The sequence below is a fragment of the Lissotriton helveticus genome, chromosome 7 (assembly GCF_964261635.1).
Source record: "Lissotriton helveticus chromosome 7, aLisHel1.1, whole genome shotgun sequence".
Taxonomy (NCBI): Eukaryota; Metazoa; Chordata; class Amphibia; order Caudata; family Salamandridae; genus Lissotriton; species Lissotriton helveticus.
The window spans coordinates 55,257,135-55,279,371 of record NC_136068.1 but is presented as its reverse complement, the minus strand read 5'-3'; the positions used below and the strand labels follow the sequence as shown (position 1 = coordinate 55,279,371).

General features: G+C 46.0%; 1 protein-coding gene across 2 annotated transcripts in view; it reads left to right on the top strand.

The window, feature by feature from the left end:
- Positions 1–22,237, top strand: part of M6PR (mannose-6-phosphate receptor, cation dependent) — a 75,424-nt gene that overhangs the window by 4,011 nt on the left and 49,176 nt on the right. For both annotated transcript variants that reach the window (XR_013598417.1, XM_078651419.1), the window contains exon 2: positions 21,318–21,479. Coding sequence is in view for 1 of the 2 variants with exons in the window: in XM_078651419.1 (XP_078507545.1) it covers positions 21,319–21,479 (161 nt within the window). In the remaining variant the exon portion in view is untranslated. The remainder of the gene's footprint in view (positions 1–21,317; positions 21,480–22,237) is intronic.

The window sequence follows — 22,237 nt, the reverse complement described above, 5'->3', positions numbered from 1 at the left end:
CTAGCACTCTGCACTCCCTAGCACTCTGCACTCCCTAGCACTCTGCACTCCCTAGCACTCTGCACTCCCTAGCACTCTGCACTCCCTAGCACTCTGCACTCCCTAGCACTCTGCACTCCCTAGCACTCTGCACTCCCTAGCACTCTGCCCTCCCTAGCACTCTGCCCTCCCTAGCACTCTGCCCTCCCTAGCACTCTGCCCTCCCTAGCACTCTGCCCTCCCTAGCACTCTGCCCTCCCTAGCACTCTGCCCTCCCTAGCACTCTGCCCTCCCTAGCACTCTGCCCTCCCTAGCACTCTGCCCTCCCTAGCACTCTGCCCTCCCTAGCACTCTGCCCTCCCTAGCACTCTGCACTCCCTAGCACTCTGCACTCCCTAGCACTCTGCACTCCCTAGCACTCTGCACTCTGCACTCCCTAGTCACTCTGCACTCCCTAGTCACTCTGCACTCCCTAGTCACTCTGCACTCCCTAGTCACTCTGCACTCCCTAGTCACTCTGCACTCCCTAGTCACTCTGCACTCCCTAGTCACTCTGCACTCCCTAGTCACTCTGCACTCCCTAGTCACTCTGCACTCCCTAGTCACTCTGCACTCCCTAGTCACTCTGCACTCCCTAGTCACTCTGCACTCCCTAGTCACTCTGCACTCCCTTGCACTCTGCACTCCCTTGCACTCTGCACTCCCTTGCACTCTGCACTCCCTTGCACTCTGCACTCCCTTGCACTCTGCACTCCCTTGCACTCTGCACTCCCTAGCACTCTGCACTCCCTAGCACTCTGCACTCCCTAGCACTCTGCACTCCCTAGCACTCTGCACTCCCTAGCACTCTGCACCCCCTAGCACTCTGCACCCCCTAGCACTCTGCACCCCCTAGCACTCTGCACCCCCTAGCACTCTGCACCCCCTAGCACTCTGCACCCCCTAGCACTCTGCACCCCCTAGCACTCTGCACCCCCTAGCACTCTGCACCCCCTAGCACTCTGCACCCCCTAGCACTCTGCACCCCCTAGCACTCTGCACTCCCTAGCACTCTGCACTCCCTAGCACTCTGCACTCCCTAGCACTCTGCACTCCCTAGCACTCTGCACTCCCTAGCACTCTGCACTCCCTAGCACTCTGCACTCCCTAGCACTCTGCACTCTCTAGCACTCCCTAGCACTCTGCACTCCCTAGCACTCCCTAGCACTCTGCACTCCCTAGCACTGCACTCCCTAGCACTCTGCACTCCCTAGCACTCTGCACTCCCTAGCACTCTGCACTCCCTAGCACTCTGCACTCCCTAGCACTCTGCACTCCCTAGCACTCTGTACTCCCTAGCACTCTGCACTCCCTAGCACTCTGCACTCCCTTGTACTCCCTAGCACTCTGCACTCCCTAGCACTCTGCACTCCCTTGTACTCCCTAGCACTCTGCACTCCCTAGCACTCTGCACTCCCTAGCACTCTGCACTCCCTAGCACTCTGCACTCCCTTGTACTCCCTAGCACTCTGCACTCCCTAGCACTCTGCACTCCCTTGTACTCCCTAGCACTCTGCACTCCCTCTGCACTCCCTAGCACTCTGCACTCCCTCTGCACTCCCTAGCACTCTGCACTCCCTCTGCACTCCCTAGCACTCTGCCCTCCCTAGCACTCTGCCCTCCCTAGCACTCTGCCCTCCCTAGCACTCTGCCCTCCCTAGCACTCTGCCCTCCCTAGCACTCTGCACTCCCTAGCACTCTGCACTCCCTAGCACTCTGCACTCCCTAGCACTCTGCACTCCCTAGCACTCTGCACTCCCTAGCACTCTGCACTCCCTAGCACTCTGCACTCCCTAGCACTCTGCACTCTGCACTCCCTAGTCACTCTGCACTCCCTAGTCACTCTGCACTCCCTAGTCACTCTGCACTCCCTAGTCACTCTGCACTCCCTAGTCACTCTGCACTCCCTAGTCACTCTGCACTCCCTAGTCACTCTGCACTCCCTTGCACTCTGCACTCCCTTGCACTCTGCACTCCCTTGCACTCTGCACTCCCTTGCACTCTGCACTCCCTTGCACTCTGCACTCCCTTGCACTCTGCACTCCCTTGCACTCTGCACTCCCTTGCACTCTGCACTCCCTTGCACTCTGCACTCCCTTGCACTCTGCACTCCCTTGCACTCTGCACTCCCTTGCACTCTGCACTCCCTTGCACTCTGCACTCCCTTGCACTCTGCACTCCCTTGCACTCTGCACTCCCTTGCACTCTGCACTCCCTTGCACTCTGCACTCCCTTGCACTCTGCACTCCCTTGCACTCTGCACTCCCTTGCACTCTGCACTCCCTTGCACTCTGCACTCCCTTGCACTCTGCACCCCCTAGCACTCTGCACTCCCTAGCACTCTGCACTCCCTTGCACTCTGCACTCCCTTGCACTCTGCACTCTGCACTCTGCACTCTGCACTCTGCACTCTCTACTCTGCACTCTGCACTCTCTACTCTGCACTCTGCACTCTCTACTCTGCACTCTCTACTCTGCACTCTCTACTCTGCACTCTGCACTCTCTACTCTGCACTCTCTACTCTGCACTCTCTACTCTGCACTCTCACTTTGCACTCTGCACTCTGCACTGCAATTACAGACTTAGGCAGCTGTATAAATTCATCTGGTCAATCCGGAATTAAGATCCTTTATATTAACAGGCAGAAATCACTTTTCTTCGCCAAACTCCACGGAGTTAAAACACAGCTCAGCAGAATAGGCAATGCGGCTCCAGTGCCTACTCTCATGGAGGAAGTGAAGAAAAACAAACGCATTCAGAATTGTTAAAATGCCTGGAATTAGGCCATGTGATCTTTATTATATTAAGTAGTCCAACGGCCACTTACCGAATGGCTATTAAGGGGGTTTCCAGTCTGTCCATAAGGCAGAAAAATATTTAACTGAGCCTAAATCTGAAAGGAAGTTAGTTTAAAGCATACGAGACACGACCTGAAATTTAAAGATGCTTACACCAAGCACTGTTTGCGTTCGCAATTGAGCTCAAACCCCCGCTTCAATATAGAAAAGCTAAGTCGCTGTGTGTCCATCAGCAAATATAAGGTGCCACAGGGATGAAAGGAGTGACGTCGCTCAGTGTTCGGTTGCACAGAGTATTCAACTGTGCTGAACAGCTTAACATGCTTAAAGAGTCTAAAACAACGTCTACGCCACCACCTACTGTCATCAAAGTCCATACAGCCTCTAGGAAATCAGTCTGGCTCTGCATTACGGGCTGTGCAGGGCAAAAAAGCACGGCCGCTAACCCATCACATCTTTTCAAATGAAAGGTAAAATTAGAGGACTTCAGTTCGCACAATCAACCTAAAACGCCCTCCCTCATCTTCCGCGTATGTCACAGTACCCAACAGGGTTACAGGAGTGCCACAAACTAACACTATTCACAAAATCATATGTCTTTTTTCGCAGACTACGACAAGGATAAAACATAATAAAATAAGTGCATCTCTGGACAGAACAAGTCTCCAGCTGTTGGGCAAGACAGACGAGCAGACCACCCTTGATGTTTCAGGATGTAGGATCGACCTGTCCGCCCCAGCTCCACGAAAAAATGGCGGCCGCATTGCCGAGAAAAAAAAATAAATAAACACGCCCACCGCAGCATGACGTAGGCAAAAGGGAAAAATTCTACGGAACGCCCACCAATCGCCTCGGTGAATGACAGACGCCTCTCTCTTCCAATGGCTAGCCTCCATTTATGGAGCTAGCCAATGGAAGAGAGAGGCTGAACTAAAGCACACAGTGTAACTCAAAAGATTTCGACCTGCGCCGAAAAGCTGCGCGGCGCAGCTTTTCGCCAGGTCGAAACCTAAAAAGGAGTCTGCCACAAACAGGAAACATATGTTATTAAAGATTAGAATTGCAAGGGATTTCTATATCAGTTCTTTTATTCTCTATGGTTCATATTGAGCTGAAGACCCAGGCCTATTTGTTTTATTCGCAGGGGTACATATTGGAAGACACAAGGCCTCGCGTTTCAGTGGTTTCTTCTCCATGAACATTGTTGAAAGCATGCCCGTTGACACGCACATGCTTGGTAGTCCTAACTTGAGTAAGAATCCTGTGATGCTACCTGTAGGGACCCATTAAGGTGCCTGATTTCAACTCAGTTAGCCAGCGCTACCATAACAAATGATAGTTTGAATCCTGTATGTTTACCGCGCTTATAAGTGTCCTTACATTGCTTTGATAGGTACTTAGTGGTAAGCAATAGTTCCAGGGTTGGAATGCCATTTTGATTCTGTGCAAACTTACTAACTTGCATGTTTTAAGGTTTTTCAGCAACTTTTCTCTAATCTTTTCCTATACTGAGAAAGGTTGAAAATTTACTCCAGACAATGACAGATGTAAAACTTCCAGGGTTGGACAGAAAGTGAACTTGCAGGTACTCAGATTTTTGCATGAGCAAATCTGCACATGTATATTTGCTCATGCTTAAATGCAGTTCACACATTTTTTCTAGGAGTACAATTTCTTGGTCTACTTCTGTAAATTCTTGTGAATTCATGAAAGCCATATATCTGCACTTAGCGCAAGGACATATACCATGGGTGCACTTTTGATACTTTCTTTAATTGGGTCCCTTTTTAGGTCTGTCTTTAACCATGACCTTTTGTGTTTATTAAAATGCTGTCTCTCTCTCTCTCTCGGTCTATCGATTGGCTTCACTGTGAGCAACTGCATTCTGCTCTTTCTCAAGTAGCATATCGGCACACAAAGTAGCTTTGCTCAGTGCCAGGAACTACTGTAGTAATGTGTGCTTTTTGAGACCAAAATGTATTTTGCTTTTGCCTGTGTTTGTTATAATGGTGAGGGCCCAGCAGCTCCCACACATAATCTTATTGAAACTGGTTACACTTATTTTATATTATGAATATTTTTGGGAAATACTAGCATACAACATAACATTTTACTAAATCATGCTGCAAAGAAATAACTAAACTGTTACAGTACTTTAGCTAAGTGTTTTTTCCTACTTGCATTTTTTTGTGAACATTTTATTTTGAAAGCAAATAATCCTCAATCTTGCTTACAAGCTTTTGCAAATATTTGCATCTTATCAGAGAGCATTCTGTCAGCATTATACATAGACTCATATTGCTAAACTTTGAAAACTTGTGTGCACATTTTTGTACTGGAACCAATATCAGTAATGCAGTCGGAGCTAACAATATTTCATTGGAGCACTCCCCCTAATAATAAAGGCTTTGCATTAATGAACCATAAAAACAAGTCTGAACAGCATTAACACATGGATACAAATATTACCTTAACGGCAGACAATGCCCTTCCCTGATCCATAATGTAGTACTGTAAACTGGCAGCCAAAGGGGGTTGGGCCTAGTTGTCCCAAGGACAAAATGCTTATAAAAACATACAAACGTGTTGCCCCTGACCCCAAACAATATGTCCTGGGCGTCAGGCTATAGGTATTCCACATCCCTGTCTCGCCCATGTGAGCTTCTCCCTCGTGCTCTGTTTTGCTGTTACCTTCGTCTGCTGATTTCTTTTGTTTGTGTTGTAATGAAAGTCTGGTAGCCAAGGTGTAGTTTATTGAAGATGCTTTATTGGCATTAGTTACAGATTAGTATATTGGTTTAGTCATTAGAATAGCCATGAGTATATCTAATGATGGCCCCTAGAATGGCCCCACCAGGAGCAGCCTCCCTGCTTCTCAGCCAATACTCCAATTGTCACTCCCCACCTCACAGGCATCCACCCATTCCAATGCATTACCACCACTCCAATATTCCACACAACATATATTGGCTGAACAGCAAGGGCTAAAGCACCAGGGAAGATGCATTGATAAGTACACAAGATATAACACATCCTCCCCCTTTGTAAAACACATAAAAATATATGAATGCAAGATGGAATTCAGCATTTACACGAGGGAACATGCATAGTGACAATACACCCAATGTAACACAACTTCCCCCTTAATAGAACACACAAAAATATAGCAGATGCAAGCTGGTTATAAAACATTTACTTTAAAATTGGAAGTTGCTAGAAAATAGACTGAGTAAGAACTCTATCAGTTCTACATCACCTTACAAAATACAAAGAAACAAGGCCGTTCTTATTACCACCACAAACCACACCAGCTGGCCAGACAAGCATGACAGGTGGCATAACACAGCACGGCACACCAACAGTAGAAAACACTCATCATTTGTTTTAGAAACTCTCCAAGTCAAATACTCAATCACAGAGCGCTCATCCTCACACAAATATCCCCAAGCAAGGGCATCTAGTGTATAACGTAGAAACGGGTGACTACCACCCTATTGAGTCAGCCCTCATGTAAGGCCTTCTAGTGTAAAACGTAGAAACTGGTGACTTCCACCCCACACAGTCATCCCTCATGTAAAGACATTTAGTATAAAATGTACAAATGGGTGACTTCCACCCCATACAGTCATCCCTCCTGTAAGGGCATTTGGTGTAAAATGTAGGAACATAGCAATGCAACATGTCAGTAAAATAAGTGGCGACTGCCATGTAAAGAGAACTTGCACACCAGAAAGAATTTTCCACACAGGGAAATTAATATGTCACCACAGTACCTCGGTAGCGACACCAGCGCAAAGGAAACGTGTGCTCAGTAGGAAATTACACCTACACTGTAAATAAACCATCACAGCAGAAACACAGTAAATATCGCCCCGCACAGGAACACTCCACCCCTAATTATCACAAGGTATCTTCACCACCACATTCCCACTCGGATAGGGAATCTTAAGAAAGTGTAGATGATAAAAAAAAAAACTAAAAAAATACCTTCCAAGCCATACGCCTTGCACGCTCTCAAACAACGCAGGAAATCACACACACACACACAGGAACTCTGCACCCAAGAATCCATGGTACAGTAAGCATATTATTGAGGAAAACAATGTTGAGATTAAGACCTGAAATATTGCATACAACAGCATAATATTGGGTGGTAAATGTATCATGACCAAAAATAAATAAAAAAAATAGAAAACAGGAGCAACAAACATGTCTTGAAGAAACAGGACTGTATCCAATTGTGACACTAAAATTCTCCTGTGAGCGATATCTCACTCGAATTGGCATGCAACATTACTAGTCCAGAAAACTGCTGAACTAGCCAAGTTGAATTCTGGGTAATAAGTGCGGTTTTACCAGCATTCACAGGTAGAAATGCATTCCGGCAGTAGCATGTATACAGCAGAACACTAGGATTGAAGAGGATATTCTCCATTCATCGCATCCGGGTTACAAAGCAGCGTAATTTTTCAACAATGCTGCCAGAAGGCCTCCAGTGTGTCCACCAATTCGATCAAGGACTTATTCCAGTTTTTGGCGATGACATGACAAAGACAGCCTATCACAAGTGTGTGGCGTCCCACCCGCGCATGCTCCTGTTACAATATATAATCCCGCTGACTATGCCTTGCCATGCAGCTGCACTAATTTAAATACCGCTGCTTCACTGCCTCTCACACACTCCAGAAGTGCATGCACCAGTCCACGTGGGAAATTAAAAAAGTTGCATCATATTACAGTGGACATGCACTCCGCCTATCATGGCAGCCTTGCAGCCCATACAATTGCCGTACAAACGCAGTGGCATGAGGAACACATGCTCCACCCCAGATGGCAGCCTCGCTGTTCATTCAAATGCCCCCCCAACTGTAACGGCACAGAGACCCACACACGCCTCAGCACAGTTTGGGCTAGACATCCACAAAACGTAGCTCACCAGCTTAGCTTAATCCTTCTGCTGAAGTATATCACATGAATGTTGGTGGTCCCACAACCATTTTTCAAAGTTCAACCCTGAAAGTTTATAACCGCTGGTTTCCCACAGAGACAATCGAGTTGAAAAGCTGACAGTCCTCGCACCTGCCAGTTCCCATATATGAAACTAAAATTCTTAGCACGCTGCCGGTTATTTGGCAACCGAATACTTGATGCTGCCGTCTCCTTTAAACAAACTCATTCAAGCATTGACCAATCCTTCCAAAACACAATGTTTCTGGTCCAGCTCAGTGCACTGCAGGTTGTCTCCATTCACGTGAAAAACAAGTCACGTAAATAACAGAAGCACGCACTGGGTGGGCCGTCCAATGTAGAGGACACTGGTGGGGAAGAAGGGTGTTCTTCTACTGTCTGAAATCATATTTCTTAGCGTTCTTAGGTTCATCAGACGTTCAATCTTCAGTAATTACACCAGTTTACGCGCATGGCTCTGCCTCCAAATCGTCGCCAAAACATTGTAATGAAAGTCTGATAGCCAGAGTGTAGTTGTTTTGAAGATGACATTATTGGTTTTAGTTACAGATTAGCATATGAAAAGTAGGCTCTTAGTTTAGTCCTTAGAATAGCCATGAGGGTAGCTAAAGATGGCCCCTAAAATAGCCCCACCAGGAGCAGCCTCACTGCTGCACAGCCCATACTCCAATTGACACTCCACACCTCGGAGGCACCCAGACATTCCGTTGCATCACCACCACTCCAACATTCCATACAGCACATTCACATTGGCTGAACAGCAAGGGCCAGTGCACCAGGGAAGATGCATAGTTAAGTTCACAAGATATAACACTTTGCTCCTGCCCTTGCACTTAAAGTTGTTCTCTTTCGTACAAGATGTACGTGGTGTTTGGATCCTTGTACAAACGTCAGTTTCCAGGTTATGCTTCTTATTCAAGCAAGATTGTGTATTTTATACCACATACAGAAGACAGTTCCCTGTTTGACACGGACGTCTCTACAAATAACAAAAACAAGGAAAACCCTTTTCCTATACTGTAGCGCTCAATGCCCAGCTGTGACCCTCAAGCTTGCCACCCGGAAGCACCACCAACTGATCCGCGCCACCAAGAAAACTGCATTCAAGGACCGGCTGGACAACAACGCACACAACTGCAAGGAACTCTTCAACATCGTGAAAGAGCTCTCCAACCCCAACGCCGGAAACAACGACATCACCCCATCGCAAGACCTCTGCAACTCCCTCGCCTCCTACTTCCACAACAAGATCGCGGACATACACAACTGCTTCAGCATTCAACCATCGCACACAACGACCGCAGCAACGCCGCCCACCACCACCCTCCGCGCCTGGACTCCGATCAGCACCGATGACACCGTCCGCATGATGAACTCCATCCACTCCGGATCTCCGACCGACCCCTGCCCTCACCACGTCTTCAACAAGGCCGACGCTGTCATCGCACCCCACCTGCGGGACATCATCAACACCTCCTTCGACACCGCCACCTTCCCGGAGAGCTGGAAGCACGCCGAACTCAGCGCTCTACTAAAGAAACCAACAGCGGACCCCACCGAACTCAAGAATTATCGCCCCATCTCGCTCCTCCCGTTTCCAGCCAAAGTCATCGAGAAGACCGTCAACAAACAGCTGGCCGCCTTCCTCGAGACGAATGGATCCCTCGACCCCTCACAGTCTGGCTTCCGAGCCAACCACAGCACCGAGACCGCCCTCATCGCTGCCACCGATGACATCCGAGCCCTGATGGACAACGGAGAAACAGCGGCCCTCATCCTCCTAGACCTCTCCGCGGCATTCGACACTGTCTGCCACCGCACCCTAGTGCAGCGCCTCAGCAACGTCGGAATTCAGGAGAAGGCATTGGAATGGATCGTCTCCTTCCTCGACGGAAGAACACAGAGAGTCCGCCTACCACCGTACAAGTCAGAGGCCACCGAAGTCATCTGCGGCGTCCCTCAAGGATCCTCGCTGAGCCCCACCCTCTTCAACGTCTACATGAGCCCCCTCGCGCCCATCGCACGCCAACACAACCTGAACATCATCTCCTACGCCGATGACACCCAGCTGATCCTCTCTCTGACCAACGACCCCGCCGCTGCCAGAGCCAACCTTCACGAAGGAATGAAAGATGTAGCCGAGTGGATGACGACCAGCCGCCTGAAACTGAACTCAGACAAGACGGAAGTCCTCATCCTGGGCTCCTCGCCCTCCGCCTGGGACGACTCCTGGTGGCCCCCCGCCCTGGGCACCGCACCCACACCGACAGACCACGCACGCAACCTGGGCTTCATCCTGGACTCCTCCCTCTCCATGACCAGACAAGTCAACGCCGTCTCCTCGTCATGCTTCAACATCCTGCGCATGCTACGGAAGATCTTCCGGTGGATCCCCATCGAGACCAGGAAGACGGTCACCCAGGCCCTCGTCACCAGCCGACTGGACTACGGCAACGCCCTCTACGCCGAAACCACCGCCAAGCTCCAGAAGAGACTCCAGCGGATCCAGAACGCCTCAGCCAGACTCATCCTCGACATCCCCCGACGCAGCCACATCTCCGGACATCTGAGAGACCTGCACTGGCTCCCCGTCAACAAGAGAATCACCTTCCATCTCCTCACCCACGCACACAAAGCCCTACACGATCAAGGCCCGAGCTACCTCAACAACCGCATCAACTTCTACACTCCCAAACGCCACCTCCGATCAGCCAGTCACGCCCTCGCCGCCGTCCCCCGCATCCGAAGAACGACAACAGGAGGAAGGTCCTTCTCCCACCTGGCCGCCAAGACCTGGAACTCCCTCCCGACCGACGTGCGCCTGACCCAAGACCACCTCTCCTTCAGGAAGAAGCTCAAGACCTGGCTGTTCGAGCAGTAGCAGCACCCCCCCCCCCCCCCAAGCGCCTTGAGACCCTCCGGGTAGGTAGTGCGCTCTATAAATGTCCTTGATTGATTGATTGATTGATTGATAAATTAAGCACTTGGTTTTAGGCTGGTTTTGCCATACACCAGAAAAGTCTTTGTTCTCAGCTTCAATTACCATCCTGAAGATGGTCTGATGCCGCAAAGATCGAAACGTCGACTCCACCTTCTATTCCTAGGAAATGTTGTTACTCCAGAGCGACACATATTCTTATTTTGAGATTTGTTGCCCATGATTAAGTTGGAATAGTTGTTTGTCATGTACTGCTAGGCTAATTTGATTTTACTTCTTTCCATGACTTTTTGCTGATTGATTTCATTTGTTTGTACTCCTTTTATACTGCTTACTATACATAAAAATGTATATATTCAAAATATTAGGTTCTCCCTTGTTGTCTATGCTAACAAATTTCATTGATTGATGTTGTCTAATGACACTTTGGTGTTTGTTCTGCAAGGACTAACCCTCTAAATAATCGTTTACCAATATAAGTCTGTTTTAAATGAATTCCCTTGTAGGCACCTCTTACCTTTTATTGCATGAGTTTATAGCAGTTTTGGGAAAGTGTGAACGTATTCAGTAAGCAGTGAATATTTTGTCTATTTCACTGTGCGCACTTTGCCATACTTTGAGCGTGCAAACATATCTCCTTTCGATGTTCACTCGGCCATGTGTGTTTGATTCCTCCATCTACTTTGCAGTGACTTTGCTGTTCATCTGCTTTTCCCACATTTATTTTTCTGTTTTCTCTTTTCTAATTCATGAAACTGCTCCTTACTGAAGAGCAGCAGGGTGGTCCTGGATGAGACTATTGAAAGATGTGCTTTGACTCTGATAGGACAGTAGTTATTAAATTCAATACACATTTGTGAGAACAGATGGGTGTTATGTGTATTTCCCTCGTTGTATTTGTACTTTGTCGGTGTAGGATAAACACATTTGAGAGGGTACTCTAAAAAAGGCATGGCATGGCAAAGAAGTGCAACTAGGAATATTTTATTAGAGGCACCGCCTTAGTAATACGAAACACCCTGCGTATATGATTAGAATGCCTTTATCAGCTTCATCCAATTATTTTCAGGGAGCAAAATGCAAGTACTCCTGAGGCCGAGCTTACATCCACCCCACCCTTCAAAAAAAGTACCAGTGGGGGAGCCACGGGCAATGGCTAATGGCTAATGGGTCAAGGGAGCCCCAGGTCGAAAAAGTTTTGGAAACCACTGCCTTAACCGGTTCCATATCAATGGCTGAATGTGCAGCTTGCAAACGAGGCTGCCGGCGCAGGTCTTACAAGCTGCAGATGTAATGTCCTGCTGAACAAAACCCTAACCTTTTGGGCGGTGGTCCACATGAGTGCCACATGTGATCCTCACTGAAGGGAAGGCCAGGTGAAGCTCTTGTTTGTCACAAGCTATTGTTTATATCTGGATTGCACTGGGGTTTCGAAACGACTCACTTAGAAGAAGTGCAAGAGTACATTAAAAATGAAAACACTGCAGATGACTCAAGTGTGTCATGTGAGTAGCTCCTAAGTATACATTACTGTTTTTTTCTCGCTTTATTATGGCAGCCTGCTTGGTAAGAAATGATTCTTGTTGAGACTGGGGAGATCTCTCCTGATTCATTCGAGTATGTTACAGCAGGCCAAACCACAGCAAAGCTGTGCAATCGCTCTTTTTTCGCCTTCCGCCATTCAAAGCAAAAGTTGAAAATAACGTCGTGTGCGTACCCTCTCTCTGAACATGGCGTTATCATGCGAAGCACGTGGGCATCTCTCCAAGATAATTAGTAATCACATCGTTTATTTAATTACTTGCAGGCATTTACAATTGTGATCCTAGTCCAGGGGAATTAAAAATGCTTCAAGCAGAGCAAGGAACACATTCTGAAGCATTACTCACTTACCATTACATATGCCCCTTGGATGCTCCAAGCATGTGACATGCTCACACTGCTTCACAAACCATAACACACAGCCAACTTAACTAACACCCATCATATAATTCACACAGCACAATGCACACTTATCTCAACACACCCACAATAATGTAACCATATACACAGCAGAACATGTACCGTGACACACACACCATTATTCTATAACACACACTCTTGCATAAAGAAGTCCCATCCCACACAGTCTTACATATACAGGCTCACACACCTTTTAATGGTAGCTTTTAGTCTTAATCATATTGCATGTACTGTTCTTTTGCAGTATGTGATGAATTGTACACTCACTGCTACCTGACTTCTGCAGGCGGAGGGGCTGGATGTGTGTGTGTCCGCCTTGGCACAGTTAATGCTGCTGCCTTCTTGAACATCTTTGTTTTAGATAAACTTTTAATGTTGCTGCCCATGGTGTACCCGTGTTCTAGGTAATGTTTGGTAAAAAATATAGAGGGAGGTTACCCAGGAGTATGATTTTGGACTGATTTAGTCCGTGGCACTGAACCGGTCTTCACCAGAAAGGAGACAAGACAGTTGAAATCCTTTGATAGTGTCTTTGAGTGATGACGTTTTAGTTGAGGATATTTAATGTAATGTTTACCTTTGGAAGGGTGACATATGCAATATTTCGCTGGCATATTTTGAGTCTATTTGAGTGGATTTGGCATTTGAAGCACACTAAACTCTTTTCTTGTTCCTGTTGAGCTGAAAGTGCCACTTGGGATATAATGCGGAGTTATGCTCTATTTTAACATATGTAAAAAGAATGCTTTTGCTTTTCTCTTTTTTTTATTTTAATTTTTTATTTTTTAACATCGACACAAGTAATACGTACTTGTCAAGTGGCAGCCTCCATACCTATCACCCAATAACGCACAACAGTTGCATCAAAAAACACATACTGCTAAAATGAGGCAGACTTATTGGCGTTGCCCATGTATGTTTTCTACGGTCCCTGAAGGGGTTGCTCTTTCGTTACCTCGGTACATATTTGATTATAAGATGTACCACCTCTAAGATGGTCACTGGTCTTACTTCCCACTGACTGTGTTTTTTTAGGTCTCGCCTGGCGTTGCAGCGTATGCACTGCTCGCTTTGCGAGACATGCTGCATTAAGGTATTTTTTTAGTTGTGGTGTGGAAGCCCCGCCCATACTTTTCATTGGCTGGCGTCATCCTCCATGGTAAACGCTGGCTTCCGATTGATAATGAGGCTTCTTAGTCCCTCCTTGTTACCGCCCTGTCTCCTTTTGGGACCGCCCATCAGGGCTTGATCTTTTACTTGTGGAGTTACACGGTCTCCTTCATAAGTCGGTAAGCACTCTTTTATTTTTATTTTCAGCGCGGCCCACTTCGGCCGTGCTTGTTTGTTTAATTTTTATTATTTTGCCATGCGGCCAAAAGGTAGCGTTTCACCTCACTAATGCAGTCTGCTTTTATTTTCAGCGCGGTCCGCTTCGATCGCGCTTGTTTATTTAATTATTTTCTCTCACAAGCAGACCACAGGGCGGGCCTTCCTAGGCACTACATCATCCCTTCTTGTTAAGCTGAAGGGGAGAGACTGCTGAGTCAGTCGCTGAGCAGGCTTTAAGATGTGACTGTATCACTGCCATACGATGTTGCTGGAGCTGGAAGGGCGCTAATCAGTGTCCAGCTCACCCAAGCTAATTTCAAATCCAAAAACATGCACACAAACAAATTTGCAATCACTCGCAGCCCTTTCACAACACGGGCGGACTGAGCCGCTCTCATTAACCTGTTGTCTCGTTATCAATGGAGGCCCCGCCCTGTCCCCCACCTCCGCTTCCTCTCTGGCTGTGGGATCTGCCCTCGTACTAAGAAGAGGAGGCGCTGAGCCTGCGCCTTGCTGCGCCGTTACCTCCTCTCTGGTGCTGCACGCATTCCTACTCACTGCGTGCTATCCACATCTCTTGCGTCCCCATCTCCCTCGCTCCCCTGCCCCTCTGCAGTCGTATCATGGCCTCAGTGCACTGGCGAATAATGAGGGAGAACACCCCCACCCCGGCACGTGGTGCACAGGCTACTGATTATGGAGAACCCACCCGGCACGTGGTGCCACTTCCAGCCCTTAAATGTGTGTATATAGGTACCCGTGTCTGGATGGGAGTGAAGGGGGGCATTATACAGCATCATTGGCTTGTTTGTACAACCGCCACACAGGTACACTTGTCCAATGCATTTCTATGAACATAAGTATATGCATTAAATAATATTAGGCCTTGCGCACATGAGCAGTCAGTCAGGTTTCCTATCTATGTGTGAGCTGGAGGGACACCATATTTAGATAGTGGCTCCTATGGCACAGGCGGCCAATGGTACCCATTCTTGAACAATGCAGAAATTGCAATATATGCTCAGTCAGCCATTCCTCTAAAAGACACCAAATGAAGTGCCAAACAGCGCTTCGTGCACACAACACGTGTGAGGATGCTATATCGATAATGCAATGCACCACTCTCTGAGCAGGAGACGGGTAGCGACTCTGGAACACAGACTGTAACTTCCAACTTGCTGAGTGACCAATTCACGATTTCATTTAAAACAAGCATTTGCAATGCAATAGGTCTCACATTTACGTGAGTTTGAGCTATTGACATTGCAAGTAACAGTGCCTTTTATTTAATTTTGTTTTTTTTGTTTTTAAAACTTAAATAAAAGCCTTTCTCGTTTACAATGCCAATAGCTTAAAATCACATAAATGCGAGACCTATTGCATTGCAAATGCTTGTTTTTTTTACTGATCGATATGATGCAGGAGTTTTGGTTGGCAGTCTGACCAGCTTGGCACCCACTGGGAGTAATACGTTTGCATCACTTGCAGGACCAATGATCCCCACTTCATAGGGTACACTAAGAGCAGGAAAATCACCCGTGAAAACCCGAACAAGCACACCTCTTTTAGGTCTTGGCAAATAACTTACTGTGAAGGAAGCCGAAGCCAAAAGCATCACCTGGGAAAACAGTGAACTAGGATCTGTGCCCTCCCCTTTGAGTGCACAGCAATCCTGTTGCTGTCCTGCTAAACCGGTTTGGCAACATGTTTTCTGTCTAGTGTTTATATGAATATTTGCCACCGCAGCATCCTCTCCAATATACAGGCTAAATGCGTAAGACTATCTCTTTTTTGGGAGCCTGGAACTCATTTGAAGACTATTCTATTTTTGTTTGTGTCAGGGTAAGGCACACAAAACTAAAACCTTCTCTTTAACCCCTTCAGCGCGGCGCAGATTCCTGCGCTGTGCTGAAGGTTCTAATGAGCCTACCGGCTCATGACGGAACGGTTCCGTCATGAGCATCGAAGGGGTTAAGGCAATAGCCTGTACCCTAAGTATCTTCTTTAGCCTTCATATTGTTGTTGTTTTTTTTTCCTTTTTATTTGTGTAGTGCGCCTTCTTGTAAAATACTGCTGTAGTGCATAGTTCAGCTTCTTAACTATATTTTAACATGACCATTCATGAGTGTACATTTTATTTAAATCTTATTAAACACTACCTAGCTCATCGTAGTTTCTGATGGCCCATGGTCCAAAACATGAAGTAGCAAATAGGAGTCGACCAATTCATGCAAAAAAAGAAAACAATCTATAATGTCAAGATTTTTTTATTTATATTTACCACAACCTGTTGCTTCAAACAATCCGACAACCTTATGTCAACATGAGGGGAGTCTGATTTTTCACCGTTTTTTTTCTCTAGACACATTAGCTTTGGAAGTGAAACAATTAAAGCTGTTGCTTGCCCAGACCTAGGCAGGAGTGCTACTACAGCTTCGAGTTAATAAAATATTTAAACAATCTTATTTGTCTCTTTTACTTCTTTCTCCTCTTATCCTTCTTGCGGAAGGAAGTTCTGCTACTCCCCAAAGATCCACTATCCCTCTAGTGATGTTATTTTTTTGTTGCAGTTTTCTTTTTTAGAAGTTTTATATAAAGCACAAACTCGACCCGAAATGTATTGGAGCGCTTCACATGAACACCGATTTCCTTACACAAGGACACATTCATTTTAAGCACGGGGAGATTAAGTGATTTGCCCAGAATCACAGTATGCTTGAACCTCCTGCCAGACTCAAACCTGGTTCCCCAGCTTCAATGTCACCTCTGTAGCTGTTAAGCCACATCGGTTAAGCCGCATCCTCTCACACTCTTTACACTAGCTGTTGTTACATGCACCCCTCGACAAAGAATTTATAGATCTACATTTGCATTCATTTTAACTAGAAATGTAGATTTAGGGAACACAATCTTCACCCACCAACAAACGTGGCATGTGTGTGTATCCACTTACATCCATTCCTGTTGAAAGTGTGATGGGTCTAAAGAGACCCAGGAAAGTCTCTGTGTGGCACACCACGTGGGGTCATTTTGAACATGGGCACAGTGGCCCTTTCCTGCTGTTGAAGTCTATGAATGCTAGTTAAATACTTTGTACAAGGTGCTTGCTACACTCTGAAGCCAGTTCTTGGTTTATATATCACTGCATTCTTGGAAACGTAAAGTGTCTTGGAAAGAGACCCAGCAATACATAAAATACTAAAACAAACCAAGCATGCAGACCTAAGCACTGGCAAAACCAGCTGGTGTGTCCTGTTTGTTGCCACTATCCCAACCCAGGCACCATCACAGCTAACTCCTTAAAAAAGATATGAGACCATTTTAATGTAAAACAAAATATCTTATTTGTTTAAAAAAAAAATGTTCCTCATGAGTCCGCACCACCAACAACTGACTCATCCGAAATTCAGCCATTGTTTTTTGTAATCCTCCGCGTTTCTTTAGTAAAACTCTCATTTTTGTATTTGTATTTTTACTAATCATATCTACATACATATCAGATCCTTTGCATCTTCTGCGCCTCTAAATTGAATGTGGTTCCCAAACAGCCATTCTCCTTTCTAGTGATGTTACTGCCTCAGGGGGTTCCCGTAACCCATGTGCAAGAACTTATGGAACATGATCTCAGACCAACTATGAAAAACCTTCACCTATCGTACTGTTTGTGTTGTATTAGAAATTGCAGCACATTTTTTGTGTGCATTTTACAGTAACTGTTCACCCGTGGAACTAACAAAAGATTAGAGATCTTGTTACGGTGTATTTGCACCTTGTTATTCTTGTCGCAGTTTCTCTGTGATCCTATGTTCGAAGGGGGAGGGGGTTACTTACTGTGAGATCCCGTTCATTCATTACCATGTCCTAATGCAGCCTAAACTAAAGGCTAGATAATGCTAAATGAAGGGAAGTGTTGTCAATTCTTGTCATTGAAATATATCATTCACTCTGTCATTCATTTCAGTGTTTGAGATAGGCTATTACCGTCTCGTTACTCAAACATTCATTAATTTACCATCCTCACTGAGCGATTATGGCGCGTATGAGCTTTGCTTATGACAAAACATTCCCTTATCACATTTCGGCTACCTGTGGTACTGTTCTTCTGTTCCAGAATGCACACACTCATTACTTGGGAACAACAAACGTCCTAGAAATGGGTGCTTTCTGGACTGGAGGACATTTGAGTGTACGGTGAGGCTGATTTACTCATTCATCCTCCCAATGGTAGAAAAAAATATTCACAGAAGAACATGTGTCTGTGCTAGTACACACCTATTTTGAGAGATTTCTCTCCATTAACATATTTAAAGTCACAAGTAGGTAACCTTTTTGTCTTTACAAAGCTCTTCCCTACCTAAGCTTGCAATTAAATTGCCCGATCAATGTAGAGTAGGTCCTTATAGGTGAAAAATGCATTTAGGGTTTTGTAGAAACGCTTGTCTTCCCCCAAAATTTGGAATGCTGAGGGGGGAGGACTTTTTGTTTGATACCTTGCCTCGCCCCCTCTCCTCTAGTCCATCCTCAAGAATGTTACTCCACTGTTTTCAATCAATATCTTCTTATTTGATCCCTTAGGGCTTTGGTGCCCTCTGATGATTTCCCTGTTCAGCTATTTCTGACATGTCTAGTCGAGCTGGAGTACTGTCTCTTATTCTGGCACTGGTCGCATCTCCTCTTTCTCGTCCTGACCAAAGCTAATTCGTACTGTACATCTCGCAGGTTCTTGTAACGTCCCGCTTCTTATTAATTTTGTGGTCTACAAACCTACATGTGGCTTCCTCATCTTGCAAGTTTCCTCCATTTCCTAGCACAGTCTCTGAAAACCTTCCATATTTCAGCCTGTTTGCACTGCACCAAGGGCTGTGTATCACTCAATTTCCTCTTTCTACCGTACTCACTTAGCTGTCTCCCAGCTGCAAATTTCCTTTACGTTTTAAATTTAATTCATGGAAACCTTCCACTTTTAAATGCCAAAATTTTCCAGCCACCGGGTGGATCACCCCCCATTTATTGTTGATATGAGATGACTACTGTTCATCCAGACTTTTAACTGGTGTGATGCTAATTTGAGTCTTTGTTGTTTATATGTCTCTTCTACATCCCACACTACTACACGTTTGTTTCCGAGAATCAGGCTATTGTCTTTGATTTCTCGGTGAGAAATGTTCTGTGTTGTGTAAAGCCCTATAACTTTTTGTGCAGGTGTGCTACAACACTGTTACATTTGTTTTCAGGTAGCACAAGTGGTGGACTATCTTTATTATTTCCTAATCCAGACCTCCTTTCTCTGTTTCCCAATTCTAAAGCAAAAATACACTGTAATCCTTAAAAGAACATACTATACATACTGATGATTGCCATGTCGTGAGGCATGTCTTGTGTTGCTCTAACTGCCTGGGCCAGAAACCGGTCCTCGGAAGCTTGTTTCCGGTCCAGGGAAGGCATGGCTTGGTAGTTCGGGCTGGACTGTTCCCATGAGGCACAGGGTCAGACTGATTTGCATATAGCCATGTCTGAACTGGGGTGGCAGAGTGGGCTAAAGAACGGTGATGGATTAAACCCAGACCTTTTGACTGGGTGTGAGTGTTTGATTGGTTCGGATGATCCGTCCATTACCACCCCCTTTTGTACCGCTTTTGGCCGCCATAAGTGTGGCAGGGTATGCTCAGACGTGAGTTCCTTGCTCACTTTGCCACTGGATTCAAGCAAGCCGGGCTGAAGACGGCTGTAATGCCAGAAACCGGTCCTCGGAAGCTTGTTTCCGGTCCAGGGAAGGCATGGCTTGGTAGTCCAGGCTGGACTGTTCCCATGAGGCACAGGGTCAGACTGATTTGCATATAGCCATGTCTGAACTGGGGTGGCAGAGTGGGCTAAAGAACGGTGATGGATTAAACCCAGATCTTTTGACTGGGTGTGAGTGTTTGATTGGTTCAGATGCTCCGTCCATTACCACCCCCTTTTGTACCGCTTTTGGCCGCCATAAGTGTGGCAGGGTATGCTCAGGCGTGAGTCCCTTGCTCACTTTGCCACTGGATTCAAGCAAGCCGGGCTGAAGACGGCTGTAATGCCAGAAACCGGTCCTCGGAAGCTTGTTTCCGGTCCAGGGAAGGCATGACTTGGTAGTTCGGGCTGGACTGTTCCCATGAGGCACAGGGTCAGACTGATTTGCATATAGCCATGTCTGAACTGGGGTGGCAGAGTGGGCTAAAGAACGGTGATGGATTAAACCCAGATCTTTTGACTGGGTGTGAGTGTTTGATTGGTTCATATGCTCCGTCCATTACCACCCCCTTTTGTACCGCTAACTGCCTGGGCAACAAGCCATGCGAGAGCTCTAGGAGCGGTGTCACTTCATTCAGACACTAAGAATCAAGGTGTGGGCAGCTTTCCCTGGGTACTAGTGAACAATCTAACCGTTGAATAGAGGACACTTAAACATTTGTCCTTCTTTGCCTTAGAAAACCTTTCCATATTAAAGTGGCTTATTTCAGCGGACTTTGTTCACATATTTATTTTGAGGCCACTCTAAATATCGAATGCTGCAGAACAATGTTTACCTGAAAGATAGCCAACTGGAATATTGTGCAAAAAGCGAACTTAAGACACACACTGCACGAGTTGTAATGCACCGGTACAATTCCATGTTATTGGAATTATGCACCCTCCTTCTGTAAATATTCAATGCATTTGAGAACAAGAACAAGAAATTTGACAGGAAAAATGTCCCAAAGTAAAAAGACTGTTTTGAAAAAAAATCTGTGCATTGTTACATGCGAGTAAGAATAATGCCCCAAAATACCATATTATAAGAGCATTCTGAGGGGAAAGTTTGCACAAAATGCGATGATATTTGAAATAGTGCCCAAATAATACTGCTCTGTGCCAATAATGGCAGACTATTTCTGTGCCAGAATAAACCTTTCTCAAGAACGTTCGGTTCAGAAGAACAGAGATCTGTGGATTCGAGTCATGAACCGAAAGGATAACTTGAAATCAGAGCAATAGATGGAAAATCGCAATAGTTCTGAAATTAACGCCGATGAGTCGGTTATCTGCATTGTTGTTCGTTTTTCTCATTCTCAAACGGCTTTTGGTTCTCCATTGTACTCGTTAATATGGCTTGAAATGGTGCTAGTGGATGTTTATGTTTCCAAAATTGATGCTTTGAAGAATGAAGCGCCTGACAGGTGAAGTGGAGCTATGGACTGGATTAGAAAATTGAACCTGCAGGTTCACCTTGAGGTAGGTTTTCGTTGGGCTGATGGATTAATCTTCACTCAACTAATATTTTACTTCTCCTCAGGATGGCGCGCTTTCCGTGCCACAGCTGGTCGGCAGTGCTGCTCCTCACGCTAGCAGCAAGAGCAATGGGAGCCATTGACTGCAACTTGGTAGGAGAAGGTGAGCAGGAGTCCAAGGCGGAGAAGGCGGTGCTGGCATCTCTGGCCCCCTTGAGAAATAAAGTGTAAGTAGCATCCATCGTGAGAGAACTGGTAATGAGGAGGGGTAGAGGGGCAAGGTTGTCAGAAGTGGCCAGGATATGACAGCAGTGAGGTTACTGCAGAGCAGGGTCACTTCTCCCTCAAACCTTTGGCGGGCTGTGATACTCTCCCCTTCTTTGTATTTCATGTTTAGTCCCTGCAACAGCATTCCTTTCCCATTCCATATATTGCATATGTTCTCCAGAATACGCAGCACTGAGTGTCCTTTTCTAGCAAGAATTGTCACTAGATGACTGCCCTTTTCCCATTGATCAGTAATAGGTCTGTGACCAGTTGCACTTCATGTGTTTGCTTTCATGTTGTTTTTGGGAGGTCCTGAGGAGGGAGGGAGGTGAATGATAGTTCCGAGTTAAAAATGAATCCTAGGTTCCTCACATTTTGTCCTAGTTTTGAGCTTTTTTCCACTGCTTGTGCCCTTGTCAATTGAATTGTATTGGTTTTTACTCCACCCAACAGTAGACTTTCAGGTTTTTTTATATCTAATTTTATTGGCATTTTGTAAAAACAAGGTAACCAAAGTAACATTTGTATCACTGTGACATGTAAAACATTTCATTACAAACCCAAATGTTATCTCCCCATCAGTTGGCTTAAAAAGATATTTTAAAAAAAGGAAAGGGCCCACCCTTAGCGCTAAAAGTAATCAGTAAAAATGGTCAGACTTTCAGTTTTAGTGATGCATATGGTTTAATGCTTTCTGTGATGGTGGTTTTCTTTCTGA